This window comes from Daphnia pulicaria, chromosome 4 (genome assembly GCF_021234035.1).
Source record: "Daphnia pulicaria isolate SC F1-1A chromosome 4, SC_F0-13Bv2, whole genome shotgun sequence".
NCBI classification, from domain to species: Eukaryota; Metazoa; Arthropoda; class Branchiopoda; order Diplostraca; family Daphniidae; genus Daphnia; species Daphnia pulicaria.
Window position 1 is genome coordinate 4,670,583 of NC_060916.1, and position 27,061 is coordinate 4,697,643.

The 27,061-nt window shown below is 41.3% G+C and overlaps 1 protein-coding gene across 1 annotated transcript; it reads left to right on the forward strand.

The window, feature by feature from the left end:
• The first annotated feature begins 14,892 nt into the window (after positions 1-14,892).
• Positions 14,893-21,201, forward strand: LOC124336751. The gene is made up of 2 exons (XM_046790539.1): positions 14,893-17,227; positions 17,345-21,201. The coding sequence occupies exons 1-2, from the start codon at positions 14,893-14,895 to the stop codon at positions 21,199-21,201; spliced, it is 6,192 nt and encodes a 2,063-aa protein (XP_046646495.1).
• Positions 21,202-27,061: the final 5,860 nt, after the last annotated feature.

Genomic DNA, 27,061 nt, shown 5'->3' on the forward strand with positions numbered 1-27,061 from the left:
GACCGATGTTATCCCTTTGAATAACGTTTCAACGGTTGGTCAAATTAACAGCAGCATGGCGTTCTCAAGAAAGGGGAACAATGTTCGAATCCCGATCCAGGAAAATTGGAATAAAATTACATTTTGAAGTGTTGAAACTTCCAACAGATTTCTAAGTCAACATCAATTGACATCAGGCGGACGAGCCAATTGAAAAGACAAAGGTTCGACTATTTTTCCTGTTTCTAATTATTTTTGCCCAACATTTGATATACCACACCACCAACCGTTAACTTACACACACCGTACACTCAATAAAAACCAAAAACTTAAATTCCTAGTTAGATTTTTCGTTTTAGATGAAAGATTCAAAGATAAAGATAATAACGAAAGCTACAACGAGGATTCAATCATTTGTATTTCTTAATTTTCTTCTCTTCTTTTTTTGTTTGACCCACCCTGCGATCACCTAGGCATTAAAATTCTGCCTCTTTCTGATGTTACACATGCACTGCTCTGGTGTGGTGTTGTCATTTCCTCTTCCATGTAGTCTTATTAAAGCAAACAAGTGTTGAATGTAATCTTGGAGTAAGAAGTATGTCAACAAATTGTCAACTGGCTTGTCGTCCGTCTCAAAAAGGTCTTTAGCATGTGCGAAAACCAATAGAAGAGTTGTATGAAATCCTAGAACACAAGTTTGCCGACGACCATTTTTAACTAATACCTTTTTTCAAATAGTAATTCTCTCTTTCTTTTCATTTAATTGGAATCTCTTTTTGTTAATTGACATCCCCTGAAGGGGGATCCTTCGTCATTTCTATCTTCTTCTGATGTCCTCTCCACAGTCATCACGATATTTTCGCGGTCGTGAAGAGTTACCATGATGCATGATACACCATGCAGATGAGTTACCATGAGTTACCATGACACCGGAAGCTTTTCCGGTTTAATTTAAAAAAAAATTGAACTTAGTTTGCCTAACCGACTTGATTGAGATTCGAACCTCATGCCTTTGGCATGTAAACCTGGATTGCTGACCAATAGTATACCGTTGACATGAGCCAATAAGGAAGGCAAGAGCCGCATGGTAGCTAGCCGTTCATTAGCTTAGACATTGACTTATGCAATGCAACATGTGATCGCATGATAGAGCAGTGACAGGTGCTATAGTCTTTTAAAAATTTTAAGATTTCAATTTATTTGAAATTTCTTTTTCGATTTGGTAAAGATTCAATCCTTGGTCCTTCAACAAATCAACCCGGGATGCTGACCATTAGACCACCGATGATATGATGGCCAAGGGAGGAACATGGGACCTCATAGTATGGCCCAGGTAAACCCCCCTTTCACTCACCCCTCTTCCAAGGGTACGCGCAGTTCCCTCCGCTCAACCCCCCTTTCTGGACGGATTGGGCAGCGCGTCAGCTCCGTAAAACTCAAACTTTGAACGCGTTTTACGGGCACTTCCGCTCATTTGCACCCTAAACCCTATGTTAAAAATGATCAGCGTAACGAGATCTACAACCCTATACCTTTCTTTTTTCGACATTAGAAAACCTCTTGTTTGTTGTCTTGCTAGGTAAGAGCCGAAAGTAGATATTTTCACAGTATCTTATTTTTTCTTTTCTTATGGCGTTTTCAAGTGGGCTTTTTCGAGCGCTCTGAAAAATGACCAAGCTCGGAGCTGGATTCCTGAAAATCCCACTTGGAGCGCCTCGAAATCTGGAAAAGAACAATTATTTTGCTCGACCAGTGGAACAGAATGTCAGATGATCCAAACGTCTGTAAAGAAAAAAACAACATCGTCTCCTTCTACTTGCAGCAAAAAATGTCGAATCTGGATTTGCTTTTTGACTCCGGCCCTAGACCCAGGAGTCGAAATTTGAATCCAGATTGTGATTTTTGCTCCAAATTTGAGCGAATTTCGTCCCAGTGGAATGGCGTGACTGGACGCTCGTTAATTTTGGGCGACACTTTAGCGCCCACTGAAACGGATTTTCGCAAAAAGTAGCTGCATTTGTTTTTTCGAGCGCTCAAAAATGTCCACGTGAAAACGCCATTAGTTGTGGCGAGACAGACCTTCTCTTTGGCTAGCAGCCAACGGTGATCGTGAGTTGCAAAAATCAAACAGCTTCTCAATAGTTCGAGCAGTCGGTTCACTATTTTCGAATCCAGGCCGACTTTCGATTTTTCCATCATCGATTCCTTCTGCCACCGATCTGCTGAAAAGTTGTGCTGCATGCGAAACTTTCATTTCATGCTTATGAAAATCCATATGATTGAGAGACAATTTATTAGCTGCTCGTAGTCCCACTACTACCTGGTCGTTGTATAGTTCAACTACATGCTGGCTCCATTTTGCTGGATGTTCGAATCCGTTTAAGAAAATCTCTTCAAAGTCTCCAAAGACATTTCGGGCTAGTTTTAGCATATGGCAGGCATCCAGAAAGATATAGATTACACATAAAGTAGTTGATGGGTGAGAAATCCTGTGTCTTGGGTTATCAAATCCAATATTAGCCCCCATCACGTTGACTATTGCTATGTTAAATGGAAGACCATCGAATACCATTACGCGGATTTCAATTCCGTGTTCGAGTGCGAGTGTTAGGCATTTACTTACACGCTTACTAACAGTAAATTCTGCTTCACTTTCGGTGAGCCAATAGCTCACGATGTATCTAGTGCCACTCCTATCCAGAAAAACGATGAGAAACACCAGACATTTCTGTGCATATTTTTCTTTGTCGCCTTCTACACTGACTAAAAAAAATAAGCCCATGTAGGCTTTCATTTTACGGTTCATTCCGATAGCGCGACGCACTGCAATTTCATAAAGAACTAAAGAAAAACGTTTTCCATGCTTCCTTGCTGCAATATTTTCTTTGATAATTTTTAAAACTTGGAATAGATGACCTGGTCTTCATTAAATTGGGTACATGTATCTTCCAATTGATCTTGAAGCAGGTAGAGACAGTCCATCTTTTATTTGGCCGTACGATTTAGCTCTCCATCCCCAAAAACAATACATTTTGGGCAGCAATTTTCACTGACTCGACTGTTTTTAATTTATCTTTCAAATTCTTTTTGACCATTTTGGAGCAATGTAATTTTTATGGTTTCATGATGTCACGTTTCAGTTTGTTATTCTTAATCGTCAGGTTATGAGCTAACAACCTCAGCTTAATATGTTATATTCTTCTTTGAACGTTTTTCACCTTTGTTACCTTTATCTTTTTGTTTTCTCTTTGATTTTAGTTTCTCAGGTAGATTTTCAGTAGCTGAATTTGAATTTCAACGTTTTTCACCTTTGCTACCTTCTAATTTCTGTTTTCTCTTTGCTTTTGGCTTTTCTGGTATATTTTTAGTACGTGAATCGTTCATAGACTAATCTTCGTAAGTCGTCTCAGATCTCATGTCATCAACTATTGACGAGTAACTTTTTTTTATTATGTTCATTATCATCTGAACCTGGAAATAAATTATGTTTCTTAAACTTTATAACATGCTTTTTGTTCTCTGATAACTCGTGCTTCATATTAAGTTGTAGCTATGATGAGCAGTGAGAATAGTTTGGTAATTCATCATGAAAGAAGTCTTCAGCAGCAGCATTTTGTGTAGGGAAATCAACTTCAGCTGTTAACAAACTTTTTGGTTTCTTACAACTGCATTACATTTATTTTACATTCTGTTATCTTCTATCTGTGTTGAGTTTGATGGATTGTTTGAAGAACACTCATCAACGCTGTTCTGAGCTACTAAATCTCCTTTATACCTATCATCTTGAACTATAAAGAATTTGGGTTTGTAAAACTCTAAGAAATGTTTCCTAAGATGTTTAGTTACCTCTTGGATGAAAATCAACTTCTATTAACTCTGTTGAATAAGGAGACCATTTGGAAGAAAACTCATGATCGTTAAAATTTTCTTACGACGACCAACTATGACACATTCTTCTAACTTACTATCCTGCTTAATACAATTCGGTTTCGCATTTCCAACCAACTTTTTGCCTCTCTTCTTTGGAATGGGAAAAAACTTTCATTATCAAAATGTTTGGCACAGAGCCTAGTATTTTTGGGTTTGATTTGAGATGAATTATTCCACTATTTTTAATTTTTTACTCACAACTTGTGGCTGTACAGTTCGACATTTTCCATTTTTCAAACGTAAATGATTACACGTCGGGGGCCGTACATAAAGGACGTCCACTATTTTTTCCGCATTTTTTACCCCCCCCCCCCTCCTCCCCTACGTCCAAAAACCGTCCAAACGTTCATATCCCTTCCCCAAAATGACGTCCAACAGTGACGCCCCCCCCCCCGAAATTAAATGTAAAAATTAGATTTCTTTTTCTGTATTTCGCGACTTGATTACATTTGGTTTGATTGGCATTATTTTTTAAGTAAATTACAGCTTTTCTATAGGAAGAGTAGCAGACGACGAATAAACAATGAAACAAAAACAGCTGAAATGAGTTTCGAGAAAGTTAAATAGGCTTTCTTCTGCTTTTTTAAGCACCACATTTCAAAAAATTGTATTATATTCGAATGTATGTCCATAAATTTTAACCCCCCCCCGTCCATTTCCGTCCAAAAATCCAGACCCCTCCCCTCCCCCTAACGGTGGACGTCCTTTATGTACGGCCCCTCGTCAGATGGACAAAAACAAAACCATGTGTTTTTAATTGCAATGGCAAAGTTGGAAATTTTGAAAATATTCCTAAGTTTCAAATTTACCACAATTAGCCCTGTGATTTTATATCACCAACCACTAGTGGCTTGGCACGATGGCCATTTTTTTCAAATTTACCATTGGACTGACCAATCTCCCCTTTTCTCTGCCGTTAGGCCTATCTCGCGTGGTTTAAAACACCACTTTTGGACGGGGGTAATCCAATACCTTTGGTGGGTACTCGAAATTACCATAAAAATGTTCCCAGCAGTTGCTCATTCAATTACGTAATTTTTGCCCGAAAGAAAATGAAAATTGATTCAGTCGTTTTTGTTATAATTTTTTGTGGAGTTAGTCCGGATACTGAGGATACGCATTGCGCAGCCAGCACTTGTTATAGCCAATGTCTGTTCGCAATTGCTATGTCCCCATAGCCCATTTTGATAATTAATTAGTTATTTTTTAAAATACAGTACCTGCCGGCAAAGTTGGTGCACTGTTAATTTTTTATATATTTTTTAACAGGACCCTTTTGGGGAAGTGCCATAATGAATGTACGGCAAACAGCCCAACTTTAGATCGGCGAAGTTGGTAGAGTTGATGCCAATTCCAGGAGGTAGGGAAAAGTAAATAAAGGGTTGCGAATTTTTTCATGTCCTTAATTTTGTTTCCATACCCCCCTTCAAAAAATACTGTAATTTTTTCCATCGTACTACAATATAATTTCTTACTTCATGTAATCTTCTGACACCGTTTTTTGCTGGTTTTTGGTGTTTCTTAAAAATCGCGTACAGCCATAGCTATTAAACTAATATCTGAAAAAATACTGATGGGGTAAGTTAACATTTGACGTTTAAAAATTGAAAAAAAAAAATACTTTTTTATGTTCATGATCTACAGCGATTTTACGAATTTTGTACGGTTCAACCCCGCTCTAAACTATGCACTGAAAAAAAGAGGAGGAAAGTATGGACCCCCATTTTTCATACTTTCCTTTTCCCCCTTTTCTTCCTTCCGGCCGATTGTCTGTTTGGGTCTCTTGGGAATTGGGTCTCTAAGACAGTAAGCATTAGGGAAAACATTTAAATTTTACGTAATTTCATTAAAATGCGTAACATCAATTAATACAAAAATGAAACGTGTTAACTTACCTTTCTATTTCAATTATTTCCGGGATCCTGCTGTAACCTGTTAACTTACAATTATCAGTTTTGCGATACACCCTCTTTCCTCTTAACAAAAGCACAGGGGAAAACGGACTCACAAGAAACAATGCGGATTCCGCAAAGTGTGTTCACAAACGCGTCAGTCACTATCTCTTTAAGCCATTTAACCAAGGGGTTGTCTACTCTAATTTTTCCAGATTTTTCTAAAAATTGTTACTTACAAAGCGTGGAATTAACCAAGGGGCGAGGCGGGCCGAGGCAGTCTTTTGAAAATTTGGTTATTCCGTGTTATTCCCCCTTTTCAAAGAAAAATTGGAGAATTTTGTGGCCAAATCCTTCTTTTCATTACAAATGTTCCCTTTTTCCTGCGTTTCCCAATTTTTTTTTTAAAGAAAACAATGAAACGGCATTGTCAAGTTTAGCTTTACAACAACGTCATTTGGCCGAAAAGAGATTTAAATACGATTAGGGATATATGGAATTGCTGCGGCGATGGCCGTGAAAACATTCCGTAAAACTCAAACACTTTCGCTATGGCCTTTTCCTTTGTGTTACGCTTGACTTTTCGTACCCTTTATTCCAATGCTTTAAGTTTTTTTACCCTTTTTTTACGTTTTCTACTCTTTTTCCAGGTTTTCCTTTGTTTGCAATGTTTTTTTACCTCAAAAACTGGTTTAAAATTTTGTGTTAATAGAGTTGACAACCCTTTGCATTTAACAAGCGATTACTCAAAGAAACGGTTTTGGGTTTTTATTTTTATTTTACGGAAATCATTGCTAGGGGTTGTAAAAATGAACAAATAGATAGGTTTTGTTCAAAATATTCGTATGAGGGGTAAATATCTCCTTATAGAACAAAGGCAAAGTTTTCATTCCTACGAAAATGAAAACATGAGAAATCGCGACAACACCGCGGGATGGGATTGAAGGGGGGTAATGGACTAAAATGATAAAGTCAATTTTTAATTCATTATATTTAATATTAATTAAAAAATTAGCATAGCTTATAAAGCTTTCGAAGCTCTTTATTTTGAATCTTTTCGCGTTGTTTTTAGCAAATTCTTTCACTTCTTTTAGACCAACAAAGTAACCAAATTGCAATTGGGTTCTACAATGCATTCCTAAACTTTTACATCCATTTATGGATGCCCTGCCATATACAATAAAAAACTTTAAAAAAATCAGGAAGTAGCCAACCCCCATGGCTACTTTTAAAAAAAACATTCGTTGTCTTCCTTTCAAAATTTGATTTTTGGGAAGCCACGAAAATCACTTTTTTACATAAGGTTCTCTCGCGTGTTCCCAAAATTTGGATAGGTGCTGTATTTTTTTTAAGGGTGTGTATTCGCCGATGGCGAATGTTACCACTTTATTGTCAAGACTGATATGAAGGATAGATAAAATAAGGACAAGAAAAGAAAAGGTACTGTATATTCAGATTGTTTTTAATATTTTAATTTAGCATGAAGACTGTCGTCGGAGATTATTTTGGACAGGCATCGTGGGGTAAAATTACATTATTACGTAATTTTGCCCGACAAGGTCGACGACACGAAGCGGTGGCTGCAGTCTGCTGCTGCTGTTTTTGTTGGGCGGTATCGGGATCGTACGAAGCCTCAATCACAAATCATATTGGCCTTCTGCTCTCATCCGGTAGGAATTGGAACCGTCGTGATACCGCGTGACGTCGATTCAGCCGTTGTCAGTTGTGCAGCTCTATCTTCACCGTTCCGTAGAGTTCCAATCCGCTGATGCTGAGGTAGTGCGTCTTTCTCGAGGCGTTTTTGCCCATCTGCTGGATGCGGATGTTGTTCCATCGTCGGGTCTCTCCGCATCCCGGGCGGATCCAGGGGCCAAGTGGTCGTCGATCCGGGCTCGTTTAGGAAGCAGTTGTCGACGTGGGTGAATAGGGTCGTCCACAAGAGACCGTCTTTGAAAACGGAGGGCTGATTTGCCGGACCTCGGGCGTGTCGCAGCGTGTAGGTCGTGGGCAGGAGGTGGAGGCCGAGATCCACGGGGAACCAAGAGCGCTTGTCGTCGTTCGTGTGGCAATTGAGGGCCGCGCTTTCACGCGACAGGATGTTTTCCAAATAGTCGTAAGGCAATATGCGTCTTCCGGAGCACGTCAAAACCACCAGATCCACCTGCAAATCCATTGAATTGAATCGTCGTCAACCAATCAATGTCCGATAATGAGTAATGATAAATGAATCATGATCAAGTTACCTGAACGGCATTGAGCCAATCGGGAACCGTTTCGCCGTTGGTGCCCAGCCAATAGATGACGCCAGGCACTGGCGCAGCAGTCGGTTGCCGCGTCGAGTTTCCTGCAGGTAATCGTCCAGTCCTGCCGATGACATACAGGAGGTGGTGGAGTGCCTGGACCAGGCAGTTGGATTGAAGTTCGAAAGCCGATAAAGTTGTGTCTTCACCTTCCAGGAGAGAGCGGAAGTCGTTGAGGGCCGAGCGGAGGAGATCGCGCCAGGCTCCGCCACCTCCTTGCGGTGGTGGCCACACAGGCCACGACGCCCCTGGGCTGAGCCTGAGCCACCTGGAAGTAGCGCTGGTTAATCTCCTGGGATTGAGCCCGCACCTTCTGCTTCGTGGCTTCCACTTGCGACGAAGGGAAACGTCCGCTGCTGACTAGACCCGAGCGTCCGGTTTCACTTCCGCCCGATCCCGGGCAGCAGACGGGAGCCCAAGCGGCCAACAACTCTGGTCCCAGGGCCGTTTCGGCAGTGAAAATGTGTTTGGTTTTTCGATTGGATTGGAAAAGGAAGCCGGGCAGATCCTCGCGCAAAATGGTGGCCTGCTGCTGCCTGTCAAAGTTCTGAATGACCAATTCTCCGTCTTTGGCCGACGACAGCGACCAGTTGCCAACCGTCAGTCGAAGGGCGTCGGGTATTTTGACGCCGGGTGGGAAAACGGCCTGGCTCATAGTTCCTGGTTTGATTATGCGGACGCGCTTCCATGACAGAAGGTCTTCACGTAACCACGTCATTTCTGCAGCCGAGAGTATGCTTTTTTTTATTGGTCTTCCTCTTCAAGAGGCTCTGGAGGCAAAAATCTTTTATCGGCCGATTTCCTCGATATTTTCTGAAATAAAATAAAATATATATTAAAGGTCTAATCATAGGCAGCTTTAATCACGGCAAACTTACATGAGTAGCGTTAAAAGGATCCATGTTTGAATCATTCTCTGAGTCATGTCTATCAAGATTGGTAGCAAGAAGAGCACGCTGAATCGCTTGTGGTGTAGGGATACGAGAGGACAAAGGGAGCCGTGGGGCAATGGCTTCAACTTCACCTTCGGTAGATACGTCACTGTCGATTGTTTGATCTCGGATACGATGAATTATCCTAGCCCTTACTTCTTCCTCAGAGTCATCTTCACTTTCAGTGGATGATGCAGCTTTCCTTCGAGTTTGTTCACGATAGACTCGCGGTGTTGCTTCAACACTAGAATTGGACTCTTCACGAGTGTCAGTGTCAATTGCTTTTCCTCTAACTGGTGGTCCGCTAGAATCGGAATCACTATCGATTGGATTTCGAGTTGGCTTCTTCTTAACGGAGGAACCAAAATAATTTTCTGGGCTGAGTGAGGTTTTGTCAGAGCTATCCGAAGCATTGGTCTTCTGAATTGCCAAACCTTCAATGTCAGAAGGTTCAGCAGAATTTTCTCCAGAGCTTCGAATCACCAATTTTGCTTGACGCCTTCCAGCTTGAATTACTTGGTAAGATGCATCAGGATCTCCAATTTGACTACTGGTTGAATATTTTTAACTTGATCCAAGATGTTTTCCTCTCACATGATATGGCACATCTTCATCGGACTAATCATCAGACTTGTCTTCTGAACTCTCAATTAACATATGAGCCTTTTGCTTCGATTCTTTTTAGCTCCAAAAGGCCTGACACCCAGGTTAGAGGATCAACTTTTGTCTACTTAATCTTCAGGTTCCTCATTATCAGAAGAGCCAGGCCTCTTCTTCCGACTCCTCTATCTTCTCTGAATGTGACACCGTCACGATGCCCTTCACGATGACCCGTGAATTATTTCATAATTTTTTTGGAATTTGAGGGTTACTTAAAAAAATGTTTTATTTCGTTCTTTTTCTTGGATCTTTAGAATAAATCGTGAAAAACTGTTTGTTGTTGAAATACAGAACAGAAGGCGCTGGGTATTTGGCGCGTCTTTCTTTCGTGTCTTAGAAGTAGGAAGATCCATACAGTGGTGCACGATGGGTTCATAATAGCCCTAGAATCCAGGAAAAATTGGGTTCAATGAAACATTTTTTGAAATAACCCTCAAATTCCTCAAATATTATGAAATAATTCACGGGTCATCGTGAAGGGCAATGGATAATAATGGTGCAATTTTCAAAAAATTTCACCTAATAGAACATCGCAAATCCCGTGAGGGTGAAGCACGTAATCAGTAGCGAAACGGGGAAAAAAGTCAAAATACCTATAAAAACACCACCAACTCTATGGTATTGCGCCCTAGCGGCAAGCTAAGGCATCACCAAAGCTGTTCCTCTAGGGCTTATGGGACCGATTTCAGTCTTTAAATTCTTAGTCTGTGGCATAACGCTAGACATGAAAAGATATTTGGGTCATTCCACGCGAAATCTGCCGATCGATGGCGCCGTCAAAATTGGGATTCGATTCATTATTGGGGGTTGGGTAAAGATGGGCCAAAAAAAGTGATTTTGAAATTTTCAGAATTATCGCTTTAATAGTTTAGAATTTTAATTTTTTTTATTTTTATTTTGCCGTGAAATGAAAAAAAAATTTATTTATTTGTTTTTTGCTCTTCCCTAGCAAGACAGATTTTCTAATATCGAAAAAAGATTGATGCAGGGTTGTAGATCTCGTTACGCTGATCATTTTTAACATATGGTTTATTTATGGTTTTTAACACTATTTATCTATTCTCGAGAATACTCATAATTCTCATCTTGATTTCCTTACGTGAAGCTTGAATATCGTTTCTAAATTGGAACAATTTCGGCTTTTGCCATTCGTATGCTGTGGAAGGTCGAACGCATTTTTCATAGTTGAGACACTGATAAAAATATAAGGGACAAAGAATCCAAACTTAAAAAAGATTTTTTTTTGTTTTTTTCACAGTTTGGTACTTTTTAACTGGATGGAATATGTTTCGAAGTTTTAGTACTATCCAATAAAACATTATTTTACTGTTTTCACTGTTGTGTTTTTTGTTGAAATTATTTAAACTTCTTAAAGAAAAATAGGATTGATATTTTAATTTGGTATTTGATAAATTTAAAGCTTCCTTCGTTGGGGGATAAAGCTCATGTTTAGGAAGAATTTCTATTGTGCTGCCAAAGAAGTTGTGTCCTAAAGTTGTTGAATTTTTTTTATGCACTTCTTTGAAATAGGTAAAATTTTTGCTAAGTGTGAATTTTTTGTTGTTGGACATGATCAACCGCGTTGGATATTGCTCGATTTCGGAGAGTTTGATTATTTATCAAGAAGAGTTGGACATCGTTAGCTCACATTTTCAATTGATATTGCCCGAATGTATCAAAGATCTGTTCACCAATCTCTTGACTCTATTGGTGGCTTTCTGTTTCCTCTATCCGATTTATTCTGAGACGAAAATGGACATCTCTCTGGCACTAAACGAAGTTTCAACTTCCCGCCCGTCATTTTGGTATCACGTTGCCAACAACGATCTGCCAGAGGGTACCTGATTCCCGTGTGTCCATCTCGATGAAATCGTTGATCCGTTTCATTACATAGATTCTTTTTCTGTACTCTGATAATCCTCATTCCAAGTGTGCTCAATCAAGTCAAATCAAAATTATGAGATCTATTTTACTTTTCGTACATGGAAATGATTGCATCGAAATAAAATCGAGATATTATTATTTAAGTGTTGTTGTTGACCACACCCAGTTTAGATGAGGCAAGTTCAATGACTTCCCTAAGGTGGTTTCGTGCGGCTTATTCTGTTGTCATTGGAACAAGAAGGGTGAAGTTGATTCACGAGATCCGCAGGCGATGTTCGAGGAAAACAAGAAACCAAAGACACAAAACAAAAAAGTGAAACTATTCACTTTGGTTACAGGGTTTTGTTCCTATAGGTGCTGTCCAATGTGATATGTCGTTGCAGCCAATGCTAGTGAAAGATCTTTTTCTTCAAGTTCACCCATAGACTCAAAACCGAACTACTATACTTCACAACCTATCAACCTGGACAAAGAGTCCAAACTTAAAAAAGAATTTTGGTGTTTTTTCACAGTTTGGTACTTTTTCACTGGATGGAATATGTTTCGAAGTTTTAGTCCTATCCAATAAAACATCATTTTACTGTTTTCACTGTTGTGTTTTTTTTTTTAATTCTTTTAAATTCTTTTAAAAGAATAAGGAAAGATATTTTAATTTGGCATTTAAAAAAAAATTGAACCTCCCTCCGTTGGGGGATTGTTTAAAGGATAGGGTTTGAATTTTTTCACTTTGGAATTGGTTCACAGCTAAAAAGTATATATTATATTATATTATTATAAAAAGAGATATTTTATTCCAGTTTTCTGATTTTTTCTGAGGATAATTTTATAAGAAATATAATTGTACATATTGGTAATTTCGGTTTTTAAAAAGGGCCATGTCTGTAAAATTCTATTGGTAACCCATCTATTCCAGAAAATTTCCTTAATGTAGTGTTTTTATTGCACCCCACACTTCATGCTCTTGTTTTATTTGTGTTTTTTAAAACCTCATCTATCTTCGCGTGATCATGTGTATGGTCACTGTCGGGGTCGCATGTGGGTTCTCAAGTTTTAAAAACAAAAAATTAATTCGATAGACTCGTTGATTACGGCGGAGATAGTATGATAATAAAGAAGAGCGAAAAACTGGCAGATTGTTGGGAACGAAAGGCATCCCCAACGGCCGACGACGAGATCCGGCCGGACGACCCGGATTCCAGCTCACCTACGAGAATTCGATCTTCGGGGCCCCCGATAGGTGGCCCCTTGTTACCCGCCTGACTGTGTAAATTCTTTGTGCCCCTTCCCCCCCTGGTGTCAATGTAATGTTCCAGAGGGGGTCGGGCCCCGGCTGTCTTAATCTATTCGTACAACGAGTCAGGCTCAATACAATCAGTCTTGCAAATCTAAAATCAGTGTCATCTTTAATCATTTCAACTATTCGGTAAGGTAAAAAGTCTGACACACTACTTTCCTGCCGAACATGGTCCTTCGTAACCTCATTTTTTTGAACCAAAATTTCTGTGTAACTGATTGTAACGAGAACACTTCTCAGCAAAGCGTTCGGGTCTCTTTGGCAACAAAAGACCCACTGACACTCCAATCTAAAAACTCTGCTTCCCTATCAACTCAAACTGTCCCTTTCTAGTAAAAATCCAATCAATTTAGTTAAGTGTGTATGTGTGTGTGAATTCCGACATTTCGTCTAGCCGTCATCGCCATTTTTTTGAGAAACCGCGTGGCGGCCTGGGGCGTCAGAAAATCTGAGCGCCTCACACACACACACACACACACACACTCAACAGTAAAGTCCTTTCTCATCTTCTTAAGCAAAAGCATTCCATTGTTCACTCTCTTCTCCCTTTGATTATTCTAAAATTAAAGCATCTCACTCTTTCTTTTTTATATATAACTCTTAAAGAGTAAAATCATTTGAAACTCTTTCTTCAGCTCAAATCAAAATTAAATTCAAATCGTAGATTAATCTCCCAGCTCCTCTTGCGTTGATAAATTCTTCCCTTTTCTGTTTTCGCTCGACCTTTTTTCTCTCCACATTTATTTTCCACAACTTAACCCTCTCGTCTTTTTTTCTCAACGCTCCACTTTAGCGGAGCTCCAAAAGCGGGCTCCTTTTCCAAAGCAAAAATTAGGCCCGAACAGAAACGCAAGCGGCACCAGCTCCGCCTGGAGGGGAAGATCGCTCCATGGACGGGCCCAATTCAAGACCCGCTTTTTAAAAATACGAGAGAAGGAAGACGAGAGGCATACCAAAGAAGACCAATCGTCCCTTGCGCCGTCGTAAGCAACGACCCGGTCCTTCCGGTTCCATCACCGGAACAAGACGCAGCCAACTTCCGTCGAGTCTTAGACCGTCTCAACGCCGCTACACCCCCTCCAAGAAATTTCTTCCCGACGCCAGCCCAGGTGGCCGAATTTCAACAACAAATTTCGGAACGTCCCGCCCAAGACTACAGGATCACCAGGGGGCTGTTTACCGGCCCCAAACAGCATCGGACGATCGAGCCAGCCCAAGCAGCCGCCGAAGTGGAAGAGGAGGGAGCCGTTGGCGGAACAGAGGAAACAGAAGAAGGAAAATTTGGAGGTGAGAGCAGCGACGACGACACTCTGCAGGTGCTCTGCGACAGCCTGTCACTAGAAGAGCAGACACCAGCCCCTATCCCGCCAACACCAATACAAGCAGAGCCAACACGGCAAGGCCGCTCACGAGGGAGGGGGCTACTCATGTATTCGCCAGAGGGTCTCAGGAAAGCCTTCGACCAGACCCCCAGGCAGCGATCCAAATCCAGGATCGCCTGGATCAGAAAACTAGAAGAGCAATAAGAAATTAAATTTCTCATCACTGTATTCTTAGGGATGTCGTATTTTCGATAAATACAGGATGCACCACTCTTCAATTATCTCACTCTAACTTTTTCAATCTAAAAAAAAAAAAAAAACGTTCTTACATCAAACGGGAGACAAGCCAAGTGCTGACCTCCATAACAAAACTTTTTCTATTTTTTCTCAGCAACCAGGAACACAGCATTCCAGGAGGAGTAGGTGAACGAGGGTCGAGCCAAAACTTAGCCGACCCACCGCTCATCACGCCATCTACTGAGAGGAAGGAGAGACGAAAAACTTTCACTCTCCAACAACACCGGCAGAGGCGCTGCAGTCAAACTTGAAGCAGCCACTCTCCAACAACACCGCAAGAGGCGCTGCAATCAAACTTGAAGCAGACACCTCAAGCAACCAAACAAACAAACAGGCTCAACAATTAATAATTAAACAAAAACAAACTAATCTAAATCCCTTTCTCTTTCAAAAACAATCAAGATGACTACTCCGACAAGCGAAGCGTCACGGAGAGGCATGAAAGGACATGTCACTCGCTGGATCAATAACATCCAGCAGTACGACAACGTGCAGATGGATCGCACAATCCTCAACCTAGTGCTGGGAGCTGAATCCAACTTACGCAACATGTACAGCAAATACAAGCGACTCTCAGAGGGGGTCGCCAAAGACATGGAGCAAGCAGGAGCGACCCAAGAACAATTTCAAGCGGAAATCGACAGCCAAATCCAAGTTGAAGAGGATGTCGGTGACGCACTCATGATCGCAAAACGAAAAAGAGAAGAATTCAAAGAAATGCAAGACGCTGAAGAAAGAAAACGGCATGATCAGACACTACTGCTCATGCTCCAGACGCAACAAGCAGCAGCGGATGCCACCAGGGCCCAGGAAAAAGCCGATCAAGATGCAGCCAGGGCCCAGGAAAAGGCCGATCAAGACGCTGCCAGGGCCCAAGAAAAAATCGACGAAGACGCTGCAAGAGCACAGGAAAGAGCAATCCGTCAACAAGAAAATCTGGATCAACAGAACTTGTTCCGACAACTGATTGCCGCCATTCCAGCAGCAGCTGCACCAGGAGCGCCAGCAGCTGCAGCAGCAGCTGCACCAGGAGCGCCAGCAGCTGCAGCAGCAGTTGCGTCAACTAAACTGCCAAAACGTCAAATCAAGCCGTTCAAAGGGGACGTGCTCGAATGGACAGCCTTCTGGGAAGGTTACAACGCAGCCGTCCACGAATCGGCCATTCCGGCGGTTCAAAAATTTGGATACCTTAAAGATTACTTGAAAGGTGAAGCACAACTGTGCGTGGAGAACCTGGAACTGACAGACGCCAACTACACCGTCGCAATCACCCTCCTGAAGGCGAGATATGGCAAAACGGACGTCCTAATCGAGGCCCACACACAGAAATTGGACACGCTGCAACCAGTAAAAGACGTAGCTGATACCGCGGCACTCAGGTGCTTCCAGCTGACTATCCAGTCACACATCAATGCGTTGGAGACACTGGGAGTAGCAAGAGCCAGCCACGGGTGTCTCCTTGGATCAAGAATTTTGCGCTCGATCCCACTCAAACTTCAAGCAGAGTGGGCCAAATCAGCAACGAACAAGGTAACTGACATTGATCAAGTACTAAATTTTATCGAAGAGCAAGTTGAAGTCGCAGAGCGACTCAGCCGTCTGAGAGCTTCAACACAAAAGCCAGCCCAAAATTCTCAACAGCCGGCCAAATCAACACCACCTACTACACCGACAGCCTCTCAGCTCGGAGTCAGCAGCAAGCCGACTCCACAATCGAAACATTCAAGCAAAACAAGAAGAAATGGCAGTCCACCACCAAAGAGAGAAGCGACAGCATCATCCCCAAGAAAGCCAATGCTGCCATGCGTGTTCTGCAAAGAGATGCATTGGGCTATCAATTGCCCAATGGAGCTGAAAGAGAAAAAAGCAGTCATCACAAACGAAAAAAGATGCTCTAATTGTTTTGGTCATCACGAGACCACTGTTTGTTTTAATCCACACAGGTGCCAACGATGCCGAGCCAAGCACCACACATCCTTGTGTGCCGAGAAAGATACCAGATTCGGATCCTCAACTATAATTCCAAGCAAACCGGCCGCTGGGAGCAGCTCAACAACAGCGTGTGCAAGCTCCTTTGGTGAAGTTATCCTAAAAACAGCAACCGTTTACATTACAGGCACGAATGGAAAACAAATCCGAGCGATTCTCTTTCTCGACGATGGCAGCCATAGAACATGGATTAAAAGGCAGATTTCGAAAGAACTTCAACTGAAAATCATCCAGGTGGAACAGATCGCGACCAGGGCCTTCCGGCAGACAGAAGCCCCTCCAGCAGAAACTCACAATGTGGTCGAGATGACGGTGCGGGGCACCTGGCCAGGAGCCCCAACGGTGCGTATTGAAGCTCTAGAAGCAACCGACAAAGTTGGAAGCACCGGCCCGTATCAAACTACAGAATTTGCAAGAAAGCTGTGGCTGGAGAATGAGAATTTGGCAGACGACCGCTTTGAACGTGAAGGTGGAGACGAGGACGTCGGAATTCTTGTTGGAATGGACCAAATGTTTAACATCATGTTCAACGAACCAGCAACTATCAGCCCGTGCGGACTCAGAGCCTACACGTCCAAACTTGGGAAAGTCATCGGCGGTCCATCGCAAGAAAAATCATCGAAACAAAATCAAACAATTGTCAGTCAACTTCTAATCAATTCAAATCGCTCTCTACCACAGATCACTTCACAGCCATCGAAATCCATCCAATCAAACAAGTCGGAAAGCAGGGAGACAGGAAATTCCAGTCTCCTTCCACTACCAGAAAATTCTGAACAGATCTGCTTTTACGACACAACAAAAGAAAACAAAAGGTTTGAAATGGAAAAATTGAATTTTGATCTCTCATTATTTTGGCGTCTAGAGAATTTTGCCAATCTGAACGACTGTGTTGCTGTGGAGAAGGACGATCAATTCCGCTCCTTCTGCAACGAAATCACGCGATTCGAAGACGGCAGATATTGCACGCCAATCCCATGGACGACGGACAGATGGAGACTGGAAATCAACCACCAAATGGCAGCTACAAGATTGAGAAGCATGCTGTCCAAACTACGCAAATCTCCAGTCGACTTAGCCAACTACACCAAAGAAATCAATCAACTGATAGCAAACGGATTCGTAGAAGAGGCTGATTTCAATTACGATGGCCTCCACACTTATCTACCACATCATCCAGTCTACCGAACGGACAAGGCAACAACAAAAATCCGCCCAGTTTTCGACGGCGCCGCAAGATCCAAATATGGGCCGAGCCTCAACGATGTTTTGGAGACCGGACCGAATCTAAATCCTGACCTCCTCTCGGTCTTAATGCGCTTCCGGATGAACCGGATCGCCTGGATTGCGGATATTGAAAAGGCCTTTCTCAACATCGCGCTGCAGCCCGAAGACGCCGAAGCGGTCAGATTTTTATGGCCAAAGGAGCCGAAAAATCCCGACTCCGATTTCATCGCGTACAAATGGAAACGAGTTCCTTTTGGGCTAAGTTCAAGCCCATTTCTTTTAAGAGTCACCATTAACAAGCATTTGCTCTCAGTCAAATCCAGATTTCCCTCGACAGTCGAACAAATTGAAGAGAACCTTTACGTAGACGACTACCTGGGAGGAGCAGACATCGTGCCAACAGCCATCACCACGGTGGAAGAGACCGTCACGTTATTCTCAGAGGCCCAACTCAACATGAGGAGCTGGGCAACAAACAACAAAGAGCTCCGTGACTTTCTCACCGAAAAAGAAATGTCGAACCAGATAGTCGGAATCCTTTCTCCCACAATTGACGGCCAGCACAAAGCACTGGGTCTTAGATGGGACACAAGCTCCGATTCATTTAAATTTGACCCTACATCTATAATGGAAGCAGCCGTGGAGATTGGAGAAAAAATCACCAAAAGAAAAATTCTGAGCATCTCAGCAAGGATATTCGACCCAATTGGGTTTCTAGCTCCCACAGTTTTACTTTTAAAAATAATCTATCAAAAACTTTGGGAAGGAGACATAGGTTGGGACGATGACGCCACACCCGAAGTGAAAAACACCTGGAGCAGCATCATGAAAGGACTGAAGGATCTACACAATCTGGAGATCCCACGATGGATCGGCTATTCAAAACCTTCCATCGTCTCCGCAGAAATTCACGTGTTCGGCGATGCATCAGAAGCAGCCTACGGAGCAGTAGCCTACGCACGGCTCCAACTGGAGAACGGAACTCCTTACACCATCCTCCTAGCCAGCAAAACGAGAGTGGCGCCTCTTCCAAAAAAGAAAGTAACGTTACCCAGACTCGAACTACTAAGCTCTTTGTTAGCAATCCGTTTAGGAGAGAAAATTCGAACCTCCCTTCACACCGAGTCGTGGAAAACGATTTACTGGACAGATTCCCTCGTCACACTCGGATGGATTAGAGGAGATCCTTATCGTTGGAGACCGTTCGTACGAAACCAAGTAGAAACCATCAGACAATTTTCTAACAAGGAATGGTGGAGACACTGCCCCGGATTGGAGAATCCAGCCGATCTCGCTTCGCGGGGAGCGCCAGCGCATGCGCTGGTGGATTCGAAACTTTGGTGGCACGGACCAGCCTGGCTAACAGAAGAAGAAAGCGAATGGCCGAATTCTCCAGAAAACCATTCCACTGAAACTCAAGAGAAAATCGAGGAAGAGGAGACGAAGAAAACGGCGACCGTCTCCTTTGCAGCAATCGAAACTGCCCAGCCAATGGAATGGCACCTCGAAAAAATCTCTACATGGACAAAACTACTCTTCAGAACAGCCTGGATCAACAGAGCGCTCAACCGTATGAGGAAAAGAACGCGCGGCCCAGGACTCGAACTAAAAGAAATCATCATAGTCGCCGGAGAAGAAATTACAATCGACAAGATAGTCACCGAAGAGCTGAACGAAGCGGAGCTAGCCATCTGCAGACAGCTCCAAGTCGAACGCTATCCCAAAGCCTTTTGGACACTCCAGCGCGGACTGGAGATTCACCCAAAAGAGAAAATCGCATCGCTCCGACCGGTCTGGGACAATCGAGATCGACTCATCCGAGTCACTGGAAGAGTGGCGCTCGCCCTCAGGGATCGAGACATTCAACCACCGATCCTTCTCCCAGCAAATCACCCGGTCGTAACTATGTTGATAATTAACAAACATGTATTCAATTCACACACAGGAGTAAAAACAACACTGTCAGAACTAAAAGAGAAATACTGGATCGTGAAAGGACGCCAACAAGTGAGAAACGTTTGGTACACCTGTGTAAAGTGCCAGAAGCTGACTTCACCTCCTTTCCGACAAATAGCAGCGCCGCTACCAGCCAACCGACTCCGCGATGCCAGGGCATTCGAAATAACCGGAACCGATTTTGCTGGCCCGCTGTACTACAAAAACGCGACTCCGAAAAAGAAATCCAAATCGGCACCATCCGTCGAACAAGTCATTCCGGAACCTCCACCAGAAGAAGAGAACCCGGATGCAGCGGAGCTTCCCACCGAAGAAGCTCCCGAAGAAGAAGACGATGGCGACCAACTGGATCCAGCGCAACCAGTCAACAAAAAGCAACCGAAAAGTTACGTGTGCATCTTTACTTGTGCCGTGACGAGAGCGATTCATCTGGAGTTAACCAAAGACATGACGGCTCGCTCCTTTCTATTAGCTTTCCGTCGATTCTCCGCCAGAAGAGGCCCAGTGTCAGTGATGTACAGTGACAACGCCCAAACATTCCGTTGTGTGTCTCGATTTCTTAAAAACATTCGATCCGACCCATCCGTTCACGACCTCCTCGCCATGAGAAGAACCAGCTGGATCTTCTCTGTTAGCCTCGCTCCATGGTGGGGCGGATTTTGGGAGAGGATGGTGAGGATCACGAAAGATCTCTTGAGGCGATCCAACGGGCGCGCATGTCTCGCATACGACGAGCTGGAAGTGAGCTTAATCGAAACGGAAAGCGTGATTAACGCGAGACCGTTGAACTACATTGGAGAAGGAGCGGACGATCCGCTCCCGATCACTCCGAATCAGTTTCTCAATAATCGTCGTTCAACTTGTGCTACGCCGGAGCCAGCAGTCAATCTATTGGCTCCCGATTCAACAAGTGAACTACTCAAGAAAATGGATCAGAACAGGCGTGATTACGTCAGTGACTTGTGCTCGCGGTTCGTCTCCGATTACCTGATGCAGCTGGATAATTTTCACGCAAAAGGATCGTCAGGCAGAAAAATCCGCGTCGGAGAGGTCGTCGTAATCCACGACAAACTTTCCAAACGACTCATGTGGGAGACGGGAGTAGTTAAAGAATTACTCCCCAGCTGCGACGGCCTAGTCCGATCCGCAATAGTTAAATTCCCAAACGGTAAATTATTAACCCGAGCCATTCAATGTTTATATCCCGTAGAATTGAGAGAAGATCAACCGGAAGATGTGGAGATCGCAGACGGTGCGTTGAATCCGGAGCCAGCTGAAGCAACTGCTCCGCAAATTCCAAATCCACCCGATCCGGCTCCACTCCCATTGCTCCCGATCGATCCAGCTGCCGTCGAAGAAGAAAATCCTGTGGCCAATCCGGCCGCAACTGACGTCGGCGAGGTCGAGTCCCAAGGCATGGGCTCTGGTGGGGAGTATGTTGGGAACGAAAGGCATCCCCAACGGCCGACGACGAGATCCGGCCGGACGACCCGGATTCCAGCTCACCTACGAGAATTCGATCTTCGGGGCCCCCGATAGGTGGCCCCTTGTTACCCGCCTGACTGTGTAAATTCTTTGTGCCCCTTCCCCCCCTGGTGTCAATGTAATGTTCCAGAGGGGGTCGGGCCCCGGCTGTCTTAATCTATTCGTACAACGAGTCAGGCTCAATACAATCAGTCTTGCAAATCTAAAATCAGTGTCATCTTTAATCATTTCAACTATTCGGTAAGGTAAAAAGTCTGACACACTACTTTCCTGCCGAACACAGATCATGCTTGTGTTGATGTTTAGATGCTACAGATCTAAATGGGTTCAACATATCTCTGTGTACGCAATGAGTGATGCGGCCAGTTCTATTGTTATTAAAAACATTGCTGTCAAGGCAATAAAAACTTTGAAAAAGAGAGGGGCAATTGTGACCAATGTTTTTTGTTATGGTCTACACCCTTCTTAAGGAGTACATAGACTCTTTGGCGTATCTGGAGAAATGGAACACTTCACAAATTAGATTAAACATCCTACCGACCCTGACGACAAAATCTATTTTCTTTTTGATGTCCCCCACATTATGAAGTGTATTATAAATCACATTTTCACGCCCTAATATGTGCAGTTAATAATTATTAATATATCGTTTTCTAAAACTATCTTGTAAAATTTAAATTTTTTTTATAGTTTCAAGGAGAAATCCAATTTCATCACTTCAAGCATCTCGATAATGCTGAAGAGAAATATCGACAAGGAATATTCCCGAAGTTAAAATGACGAAGTAAAATCGGCTGCTTGGATGTGTCCTGATAAGGAGTGTTGTATATACCCTATACCCTAACCGCGGGCCTGCTGAAAAAAAAATTGCACCTACTTCTCCTCCCCCCAAAAAACAGTAACCACAATATAACAAGGGGTCTTAAGGGACTACGACTTTCCCAATTTTTTTTTCAATATAAAGGGGTTATGCTACCTATCAGGAAATAAATGTGTTAAACTTCAAAGCTCGCTCTATTTTTGGGTATCATTTGCTGTTAAATTACCTAACTACTAAGCTTATAAAAAATAAATAACCTTGAATACGAATGTGCAGAACACATTTTCTTGTTGCTAGTGCAGCCTCATAACGCAATTTAGCCTTTAATTTTTGGGCAAGACAAGGGGTAAAGGAGATGGCGGCTTTGATCAAGTGGCTGCACTACTGACAAAATATGAAGGCGCACATTCCCAGAAAGCTTGTAGATTTATACATGGGGCTGGCACTATCTCGATCAAAATAAAATGTATCCCAAAATATAGAGCGGGTTTTGAAGTTAACATACATATCTTTCTTTACCTTGGGATACGTAGCTTCAGACTTACGGCGCGATTTTTTTCGCCGATAATCGGCTGCTAGCGATAATCGCTGAAAAATAATCGGCGATTAAATTTGCGTGGTAAAAATTTGATTTATCTTAAATTTGTCGGTTATTTTTCCGATTGTTTTTTACCTCCCCCGTACGAAACTTTTAGCTAGTTCTGTACTAGGAATAGCTACGAAGTTTGGAGAAATTAGCTATGAATTTTCAGATCAAAATTTTTAAATTCCACATTGGGAATTTTAGGGTAGTTTTAGCTTTTTTTTCTAGCTGGGAATCTTAGATTGAGGGTAGCTTGAAATTTTCACGCTAAAGTAGAACTAAGAGAAAAAGATTCTTTGCGCGCGATGTCTCTTTGTATGCAGGGTCACCTATCCATTTACTTCTCAAGTCATATTTGCTGCACTTATTTACTTTTGGTCGCTGGTTCTCCGGATCTGGCATCTTCTGATATACTAAATTAGTAAATATTTGATCGTATTATAGTTGTGTTCATAATTCTTCACATAGACTGGTGAATAAAACTAATGAAGAACTAAAATAAACCATTTTTAATTAAAAAAGACATTTTCAAAATTTTTTAAATCTAGATTCTATAAATTAAATTAATTATAAATTAATGCCTATTTTTTATTTGGTTTCGTTATTAGTTCAAAATTTGTTTTGACTATTTCGTAGTTCAAACAATATCTTCATCTAATCTCCAATCAAATAATTTATTCGAAATGTATATTATATGTCATTTAGTAATATTATTATAGAAAAATGATAAAAATCTAAGCTAAGTTGAACCTCAAACAGGTTATAAAAATAATAATACCCGGGCGAAACCCTAAGCTTAAAAATTTCATACTAGAATTAGCTGAAACAGCTAGGAAATATATTTAGGGGGAAAAATTCGAGCTGATTTCAAGCTTAATTATCCCTGAGGTATATTTATATACGAAGGTCCTTAACAATATAGAATGTGGGGAATAGGGGGTAGGGTAGTAGTAGCTAGTAGTGAAATTCAGAGGGTTTAATGTCCATTTTGTAATCCTTTATACGTTTCTTCCCTGAATGACCAATCGTCACCAAATTTTGTACATAATTCTGTCAAAATTTGATACATTGCGTAACGGGATTTCCATTTGTTTTTATTACTGTTTTAAAAATTTTATTTGTGTATTTGTTACCTAGCTGGTTGCCGGATCCTAGCCAGTGAATTCGCTTTTGTTTGCTTAACCTTCCAACTGTCAGTGCAGTGAGTGCTCAGCAGTGTAAACAAAAAGAAAAAAAGTTTGAATCTTCCTTAGCAAGACAAGTTTTCGTGATATGATATTGATATTTTGATGATATTTGATTTGATTTTTATTGTTCTTGTTCGATTTCGTCTTTATTGTTCTTATTATTTCCTCTTTTTGTTTATTGTTTTTAATAAATGATGATCTTGATTTTAATAAATTTTTTGATCAAGTAAAATTTCTATTCCCCTTTTTTTTAACAGTTAGTCATCAACCAAGAAATTGAGGAACATTTTTAAAATGTTTGATCATAATCATTTTGAAGCTCTGGGTCATCTCTCTCTTCTTCCCTTGTCCTCTCTACGGTCATCAAGATCTTTTGGCGGCCTTGAAGAGTTACCACCAATCTTCCACTTCCATTTACCTTCGAAAGTTTTATAAGTGTAATTTTCAAAAATTACTAATTTGAATTTCCTAAATGACTTGATTGAGATTCGAACCCCGAACCATACGAGAGGCAGCTCGTGTTGCTAACCATTAGACCAACATTGACAAAATGTCTAAGGGAAAGCGTGGTCCGGTTGGTGTGTACACCAAACAATGTAACGAAAGACGAAGTAAAGCTATGGTAATATCGCTAGCGACGCTACCATCGGTATCGATTTCGGAACCGATCATAAATCACTTAGGTTAATGCCTGAATTAAGATTTTTTCAGCGGTGGTTTAATCTAACTGCTATAAGACCACATCCATTTCTTTATAGTTTATATGTAACTGATAATTTTTCCAATTCCATGTTACTATAGTAATAAATGTTGCTAAAACTTAATCTAAACATGAAGTGCGACGTGGGGTGGCGGGGCGAAGCCTCCGCCACACCTAAGTCGCACCACTCATAATATTAACAGATTATTAGTCAATTAGTTATAAAGAATCAATTATGAAAGAGAATAAAGGGAAACAGAATTTTCCAAACGTTATAGTATGTATTAATCTACCATAACCTTTATTTTCTGTCTCTTTAACGTTTAAAACAATTACCGAAGGATATTACCGAAGGAATCTTGTTTCAAGCCAGATCCAAAAACTCCCGGAAAATAAAAGCTGATATCTGCTAAACAAAGTGGAGCGAAATCCTAGATTAAAACTTCCAAACTTGAATTAGCTAACAATTAGGAAATATATTTAGGGGGGAAATTCAAGCTGGTTTAAAGGTTTATTTTTTCAAGCAAGAAAAGAAAACGCCCTAGTTTGGAAAAAAAAAGCTTATATCTGCTAAAAAAAAGGTGAATTGTGTTAACTTGAATTATTTCGAGGTGATCGCAGCATGAAAGCTGCTTTTATTTTTTAGCCTAGCACCGCGCGAGCTGTAATTAGCAAACAGTTCAAAATCTAGCGCGGAAAAATATACTTTTTGGGAAAATTTAACGAACAATATACACTCTAAGTGGCTACTATTTCAATGTTGAATTTATCATCCTTGGGTATAACATTTCTGAGACATAAAAAAACTTTTATAAAAGACAACACACATTTCTTTGAGTCATTTCCAGTATGTAAATGGTCGAATAAGACTTTGCGAGATTTTCATATCCGCCTTAAAGATTGTGTATTTGTAAGCCAATAAAATATAAATGGAAATTACCATAAACAAAAGTTAATCATTTTTTATGATGAGGAAGATCCTCATTTAAAGCTTTTAAACACGCGCATTAGCTTTAAAGGTAATTCGTCTAGAATTATCATTGAAATGTCAAGGAAATACGATGTGAAGAACCCCTTTGCATTTTTTGCAATCTGGCAACTCTTAAATATGTGCTGAGTTTGTTTGTGTTAAGTGATGCGTAGAAATGTCCGGTAGAGGGCCGCCAAAGACGAAAAAGAAGCTCTCATTCCGGCTAGCACCGGCATCTAGAGAGGTTCTCTTTCGTGGCTGCGCATGTGTCATTTTTGACAAATGTAACCAGATATCATACAACTTTGGTATGGTTTTTAAGTTGTTCATTTTGCTGAATCCGGCAATGTAGTAGTTTATTTTGCCTTTTCTTCTTTATGAAGCCTTTTCAAACTTATAGTTTAAAATATAAAATGGAGTAGTTAGTGGGACGAGAAAATGGCATCAAAATACATAATTACAGTAAACATACCAAGGGCATGTTCTTTTGATATATTGGGCGTTAAAGGCGACACAGCATTGTAATCGAATTGACCATGAAACACGTATGAAATGTATCATCCACATGCCATGGTTGGCATACAACCAACTGGTTGGTTGTGACGGCAGCAACAGATGATTTCCCCGCAACATTCGAAGTCCAAGTGCCATTTCTTTATCAGGTATTCAGGTAAAATCTGGAATGACCGCATAATTGCGATGGAAGATACGTATGCGATGGTCCCCATGTTGCTGTCATTAAAACAAACAAAAACAATAAAAGTTTTTAAATTAGACCCAAATACAAAAAATGTAAAATAACAAAATTTGCAATTACAAAGTGGTTCTGTAGAAACTTTGGGTAAAGGCGTAGATTGGCACGTCACGAGGTTTGTTTCTTGCACTGTACCATGAGCCAAAAGCACCGGCCAGTACACTTTCAGATACTGAAGAAACGAAACACAGACCCCAGAAAAGACAGAACAAGTTGTAAATCTGAATGATGGTCACGTAAAACTTCATTCCACCCGTTTGGAGATTGGAGATCCGAATATAATTTTACAATTAAGAAATGAAAAAAGTGTAAACTAAACGAATAAGCAATCGTTGAGATGCGTTAAAGAAATTTTTCTTTATTTGGTGAATTCAAAGACACTGAACACATTTGAAAGATACACAGAATACAGCTTCATACGTTAAGAGAATGCAAAATAGTTCCTCTGTACATTTCATACACATAACTCGGAGCCGTTTCGTTACAGCAGACACAACAAAGAAAAAATTCAAGGGGCCAATTCTTACAAATTTCAGTTGATTTAAATTCAATTGATTTAAGTCATTCAACACCAAACAGGAGCAAATTATTCCCATTTTCAGTGCGAAGGAAGAATGGGGTAGACAAAATCTAAATCGTTGGTACCAATCGGATCGCTTTTATGAGAAGGATATCATGCAGAATTTTCAAACCATCATTTCCACGGAAAAGACAGTTATATATCTACAACAAAATTAAAAAATTTAAGTAAAATCGATAAAAAAAAAATATTTTCTTTCAAGTTGGTAACACACCTCCAGGTTTTTAAAGGTGTTATTTTAAGAAACCTAAAAAATTTGAGGAAGTCAATGTTGCGAAGTGGTGTGTTTGTAAACACCGATTTGCGAACACCACGTAACC